Source organism: Stylophora pistillata, chromosome 12 (assembly GCF_964205215.1).
Source record: "Stylophora pistillata chromosome 12, jaStyPist1.2, whole genome shotgun sequence".
NCBI lineage: Eukaryota > Metazoa > Cnidaria > Anthozoa > Scleractinia > Pocilloporidae > Stylophora > Stylophora pistillata.
Genome location: NC_142530.1, coordinates 19,394,616 through 19,401,975, shown reverse-complemented (window position 1 = coordinate 19,401,975; position 7,360 = coordinate 19,394,616). Strand labels below are relative to the sequence as shown.

Here is a 7,360-nt window from a genome sequence, read left to right as displayed (position 1 = left end):
CGAAATCTACCCAGAGCATGGTATAGTTTTAATCGCTTGTTCCTATATATCAACAAGACAAGACAGCGACAGGGCTACTCTTTGCAATTGTCGAGGATTTTAACAAGGATGAGATCCCAAAGCGGTTTGGACTTCTATCCATTCGCGCTCTCGACTTAGCTTGGCTTCTAAATGAAAACATGTCCATTTGGTGTTGTTCAAATGCACTAAATCTTCTTTTTTTTTTCGAAAACTCTTGACTATAAGCTAAACCCCTCTCTTTCGCTCAAATTTCGCTTAACTCTAGCTTTATTTATTTAATCACTTTCACCAGAGTATGGCGAGGGTCGCACAACAGAGCGAGGCTCCAAATTAAGTGCGCCCAATAATTTATGTACAAACCCCTCGGCTTCTAGCTGAACAAATATGTTAAATAGACATGACGTGAGAGTGCAGTGCTTAATAAACAATGATTTTGTTTTTGGATCACATTAGTTTGGTGCTTGGAATAACGCGTCTGGTGTATTCCAACCCATTTTCAGAGTCAGACAAACACCAACCAACCTCTATTTGCATGGGGTATAAGTTTCTAAAGAAACTCTGGTGCTGCGTCGGTGGAGGTAACAATGTAACCAGGGCGGATCCAGGATTTAGTCAAGGGGGGTTTGGAGATCGAATTGTTCCCCTTCTGAGGGGTCCAAGATTTTGAATATTAGGTCTTCGGAAACATGATTTCCAGTTATGATGAATATATGAAGTTCATATATTTTGAACGGCGGTTATAGATACGTATGATGCACGATTCTCGCAGTAGAGAGCGCTATTATACAATAGCGAAAATCAGACCTGAAAAAAATCAGCCTGTACGGGATTTGAACCACTGACCTCTGCGATACTAGTGCAGCGCTCTACCAATTGAGCTAACAAGCCAACTGGGAGCAGGCGGTTAATTAAGTTGATTCGTAGTAAACCCGTGATGATAAATCAGATATGATGAATATTTGAAGTTCAACGAAGCGCTGACGCTCGAAACGTCAGCTTTTGTAATCGTAACGGTGGCCAATTTACCATTTCGACTTTGTTGATATATTCAAATTATTTCGTTACCCCCACCGACGCAGCCCCAAACAGTTTCTTTAGAAACTATCAGCCTTTATTTATTAATAGGAAATAACATTACACTCCCCACCAAGAATGATACACTTGAAGAAAGTTCGGAAGTAAGTGAATGTGACAGCATTTAATTTCACTTTCCCGAAAGAGAAAAAAAAATTACGATCTCGACGGTCTTGAGTAGATACCCAACTAGAAAAAAAGAATCTTTTCCAGCCATAAAGCAGAATATAGAGTTTAATTATAAGATTTTGATCTTGATTTTCAAAAACAAACTTTCCAATTCCTCGGAGTGTTCCTGCCGAAATGGTATTAATGGTTAGTGGTTAAACCTCAGGGTCCAGTTGTTCGAAGGCCGATTAGCACTAACCCAGGTTTAAATTTTAATCCACGTTTCCTTAATTCTCTATTCAAGAATCTCTTTGGGAAAATTATCCTTACTTTTTTCAGAGCATCTAATCACAAGATTGTAGACAAAAATAATTATACCGAATTTTGTTTTTGAAGTTTTCAGATATGAAATCAAATTTCACACTAATCCTGGGTTATCTTAACCCACCTTTGAACAACCCGACCCTGGACAAGAAAGGGTCAATTTAAATCAACTTGCTGCTCGTGAAGAAAAAATAGCACTGTTATTTAAATAGTAAGACTACACTCATTACGTTGTGGGATGACAAACAAACAATCTAGCGGCTTCCTTAAGAGACACAACAAAAAGCGGAGTGAAACAATGAAGAGCTATTTCTGAACTGCGTCATTACCCCTAAGCAAACTTTGGTGTTTATATTTTATGGAGATGAATCAAGATCTTGAAAGATATTCTGGAACATTTACGGACATATAATTCGGAAAAGATGTCGTTTTATCGTAACCTAGTTGCAGAAAGGAAGGCCATAGTTTTCGACTGAAATCTAGAAATGTCAACTGACCTCAGCTGTAAAAAAAATACATCATTCTGTTTCCGTCGACAAAAACACTAATTATCATTGACGTGATTTCTTAAGGGTCAACAGTCTTCTTATATTGAGTCAGTAATGGAAATGTTTTGAAATGGGGTTTAGTAAACACGAAAGATGTTGATATTATTCCAGACGAATCTAATTAATCAATATGCCATAAAAAGTAAACCGTCTGAGACTCACATTGGTTTGAGAACTTTTTTCGCAGTTACTTATGTCTCGTTTCCTCAATTGGAGCCGAATACATAAAAGGTGTTTTGAGCCTGAGGCGAAGTAAGATGACAATGAATATTGAGTTTGCTTCAGCTCATTTGGTTCCTGGAGTGTTTTTTTCTTTCATTGATACCTGCATTCCGGTCAGTTTGTTCAGTCATCATTCTCCAGGTCTATTACGTCGCTGTAAAAGAACCAGTAATGAAGGAGCTGAAACGACTTCCAACCTCGTTACTCTTTAAGACAAACTTTAACTGCAAATTTTTGAAATTCTTACCACTGGGATCGTTATTATTTTTTCCCCTGAGGACGATACGGTTGGTTAAAGTTGATAGATCGCCTGTTATCTTGAGCTTTTACAAAGCACTGAAACTACTAAACTGGAACTTTGATCCAAATTAATAAGCGGAATTTTAGAAACTGCATGTTTATTTTGTTCAAACTCTATTGCACTGTGTAAAGTAGCGTCACCTAAGAACTTAAAAAAGGATTCAAGTTATGTCTTCTATCGTAACTGCTGTGTTTAAAGCCACTATTGGCTTACTCGTAACAAAAGGCAGAGATGAGCTCGCGGAAAAACTCAAAGATGGCGATGTAACAGACCAGAAATTCCACTCCTTGATCGTCCGTGAAATCGACGACATCAAGTCAAAGTTGGACGCTTTATCAAGGAAAGATTTAGAAACAAGTATCAGCTTTTTCGAGGAAGGAATGGCGCTCTTGTTTGAAGTGTTTGAGATAGCAAAGTCTAGAAACGAGTGTGGTGCTGCAACAGCAGGGGCGGCCTGTGATGACGCATTTTCTCTTATTGAAGGAATTAGAAGGTTAGAGCTTACTGGCCTGGATAAATCAGCTACGACAAAGCTCTCCGCTGCAAAGAAAAGATTTAAAGATGCTCGAAAAGAAGCAACGAGGGCCTTCAAAAACGAAGGCCTGAAAATATCTGACCGCATTCTGGCCATGAAGTATCGAGTTATGGCGACCATATTAGAGACAGTAGACAATCCTGCTGTCGCCGTGACGCCATGCAGAGTGTGTGTAAAGGAATTAAACTGTCTGCCTGCAGTACAAAATAGCTTTGATGTTCAGCTCAAGAAAGGCATCCAGGCAGTAAGAGGTTTTTTCAGTCAAGAGCAAAGAAGGGAAATTATCTCCAGTGTCTGTCACGTGAATCGTGTCATCTACGATGTCACGCGAACGATTGGTGAAGACGCAAACTTTTTGATCTGGCCTCCTATTAATACTGGAGAAAACAAAATCAATCCATTGTATGACGCAAGAGTATGTAAAGTACTACTTAAACAAAGTATGGAGCATTGTTGTGTTAAACCATGGTTATTTGGTCAGAAGGGCGAAGAGGAGCACAAGCTGAAGTGGCCGAGGGGCATCGCTACAAACTCCGGCGGAGAAGTCATTGTCGGGCAACACGAGGATGGTTGTGTGAAGGTGTTTGACAGCAGCGGCAAGTTTGTTAAACATTTCAGTCTCCCTAACGAAAATACAGAGTTATATATATACGATGTCGCCACAGACACGAACGACAACATCTTTGTGCTGACCGATATAAACGATGTCGCCACAGTCACGAACGACAACATCTTTGTGCTGACCGGTCATATGGAGCCACGGGCTATGAGATCTTGGTGGATTTATAAACTTACGAAAACCGGTGACCCGTATCACAGGTTTCGTTTGAGGAGAGAGGGCTGGAACGAGTACACAGGACTGTCAGTGAGTGACACGGGAAAAGTACTGACAGGAGGAATGGAGGTGGAGGAGTATGACAGTAATGGAGAGTTTGTTCGCAGTTTTGGCGAAGGAATATTGAAGTTGCCGTTGGATGTCACTGTCGCTACTGATGGCCGTGTTATGGTAGTGGGCAGACGTGATTCCTGTGTTCACATATTCAGTGAACACGGTGACCATCTTAACAAATTTAAACTGCAAAGAAATGACTGTGACTACACGAGGATTACATTTCACCGAACAGGTGAACATGTCGTCATCGCTGGTGATAGAGAAGAGAAAGAACTCCTGCAGGTTGAGATATACAGCAAAGATGGCGAGTTTGTGCGTAGTGTAGAAATCCAAATTGATGGGATATATTACGTAACAGGGATTACAGTGACTACTGAGGGACGCATTGCTGTTGTTGCACGTACTAATGTAAGTCACAAGGTATTTGTTTTTTAAACTGCTGTTTTTGATGTTTTTCTGTTGTTGAGAATGTGTAGGGACTTTTAGGGTAAGCATCACAACTCCCCATCATGGCTCTTATTCGCTGCTTATTCTCTTAGCTACAATCAGCGTCAAGATTAGTTTACTCATGATGTTTGAGAAGAGTTATGTGAAGAAAAACAGTCCTGTTTCTACCACTCTCTAAATTATTAACAGACCCCTCCCCCATTCAATGTTTGCTAAAAGTTCATGGAAACACGGTACATCATCTCTTTTTTTTTGGGGGGGGGGAGGGGGGGGTGGAAGAGACGATGGTGAATAGGTAAACTTAACAAGGGCAAAAGAGATGAAACTGAAGTAATATGGAGTTGAAAAGATCAATGGAGTTGAAAAGATCAATGTGTCAACAATTTTGTTGCTGCTTGTAGGTTCATTGATTGGTTTTATAAAAGTATTTTAAATGCTTTCTTTTGTTATTATATTGTTTTCTTGAACATGATGGTATGGTAAGATTGAATCCACAAAAGTGAAGCAGAACACTAATAACCAAAGTTATATTCTTGTGATTGAAGGAATTACATAGATATTGAAAAAGTACTTGATCAATGTCCTGTGCATTGTCAGTATAGAGCCCTTTATACTTTTATCTCATGATAAATTTCTTCATAAACACTTCAACCTTCTTTATAGTTTTGTTTAAGATACAACTGTAAGGTTAAATGAAAACAACGACAGCCCATTACTGGCTAAAACTCCAGTCACTGCACTGATACAGAAATCACAGTAAACACTGTTATCTCAAAATCTCCTCTGAAACTGTTGATAAACTCCCAGACAAACTTTTCTGAAACAAAAATAGTAGTTGAACTGCGTTCAATTCAACTTTAAGAAATATAACAACTTTTGTTTCATACATTTTGACGAATTAAGATAATGATTCATAATTGATTAAGTTTTTTATTCTTCAGAATTTGCATTTGATTTTTCAATATTGCTACTAGAAAAGACCTTTTCAGGTATGCATTCATGTGTGCGTGTAGGAATGAATGTAGGAAAGCATCCATAGAAGACCACAATGGCCTTCTTTAACTTCTTTAAATACTTAGCAGTCTTTGCAGTCAATAACAATCAACTCTGATGGGTGAATGGCAATTTATGTACATTTATTAAGCATTTTAGAGTGTTCTTGAAGGTTACGAATTAACTGTTTTCTATATTTTGTGGACCTTTGCAACACATAGTTGAAATTTCCATAGCATTGCGTGAAATTGCCCTGGTATCCAGTTAGCACAACTAATTAGCCTTCTAGAAATTTCCAAAAACTCCTTATCTGTAGCAACCCTCGATAATTACATCAGTAAGGGAGTCATTCTCACAGTTGAAGAAGCCTAAAAAAGTCAGGATTTTACAGAGTACAAACCTGTGCCTCTATATTTGTTGGCCACAGAAACAGATGAGCTATGAATTCGCATGCGATAAGCTAGGAAATTTTCAGTGGGATCTTTGCTTCTTACACAGGGAATGTGTTGGCAGCAAATGAAATTAATCATGTTTTGAACAGATTGTGATTGCAACTGATGGAATGCTTCTTGCCCTGCTCTTGGTGTTCAACTTTGTGACTTAGTAATTAGAGTAACCAACAAGGAACACTCCCAGAGGCACGGGTTCACTTGATTACAGGTTTAATTGACCACTCCCTTGATGGGGGTTTTCAGGGCCAATACAAACAAATTGTAAATAAACATAACAACTAAACATGGGGTTTAAAGATCTCCACTGGCCAGAGGCAAACCAGTTGGATATGCCTCACTAGGTCATAATTTTTTATTTTTAGCAGAGTGTAATTTTATATACTGTACGTACTACCCTTAATAAATCTGAAACAATTGTGTAAGACATGTCACATAGATGATTAATCACTTTTGCCTTAGTTCTATTTTTGAGTCAAATTAAAAAAAAAGTGAGATCAACTCACTCTGTAGTCTTACCATGGGTTCCCAAAGGTTACAGGGAAGTTATCATTTTGAAAACCTCAAACATTTTTGGAATTACAGTTAGTTTTCTTATTATTGGTTGCAAAACCATTTTTGAGTTGTATTGCTCTATATTATAAATTTCAAACTTATACCAATGTGCTTTTGTATCTGTAGAAGCTAGCTATTCAAGTAGGATAAAAATAAATATTTTCCATTGACTATGATAACATTTAATTACAATCAACCAGTGAAGTTTAGTTGCTTTTTCAGTTATCATTGTACAGAAGCAAAACCAAGCACTTAAATAAAGATTGTTCAATGTTGTTGATTATCAAATGCTGATTGTTTTATTTCTTCCTGATTTAAATAATTACTTTGTGATCAATATTGATATGTAATTTTGTCTTTGGTGAAGAATGATGTTGGGAAGGAAATTAGTGTCTCCAAGTTGAAAACTGATCTTGACTTTCCATTCATAAATTTCTCTTCACCTTATCCTCTGCGGTTTTTTGGTTGACTGGTTATTAACTTGGAAAAGAAAAACAACTAAAGTTGACTTTTCTAAACAATTGTGCCTGCCTTCCTAAATAAAAACTTATTTGTTTTGTCACAAGGCCAAAGCAGGGGAAGTAATCTCAGTCCCCATAAGCTATAGGGGTTTAACCCCTGGAACTTCTGATTCACCATCAGAATGATGCTCTACCACTGAAAACATAAAATGTGTTGGCAACTTGGTAGAAATTAAGGTCATTTGTGACAAGTAAATAAAAACTTCTCATTTGTTTTGTCACCAGGCCAAAACTGGGATATAGTCTTAGTCCCCACAAGCTAGGGGTTTGACCCCTGAAACTTCTGATTTCACTATCAGATTCTCTATGATTGAATAAATTACAATGTATAGGTTTAATTTTGAGTGCAATTTGGTGTTAATAAACAAAA

At 37.9% G+C, this 7,360-nt stretch overlaps 1 protein-coding gene across 1 annotated transcript; it reads left to right on the top strand.

The window, feature by feature from the left end:
• Positions 1–2,298: 2,298 nt before the first annotated feature.
• On the top strand, positions 2,299–6,757 carry LOC111319947 (uncharacterized). The gene has a single exon (XM_022922659.2). It carries the CDS (start codon positions 2,766–2,768, stop codon positions 4,458–4,460), a length of 1,695 nt encoding a protein of 564 aa, XP_022778394.2. The 5' UTR covers positions 2,299–2,765; the 3' UTR covers positions 4,461–6,757.
• Positions 6,758–7,360: the final 603 nt, after the last annotated feature.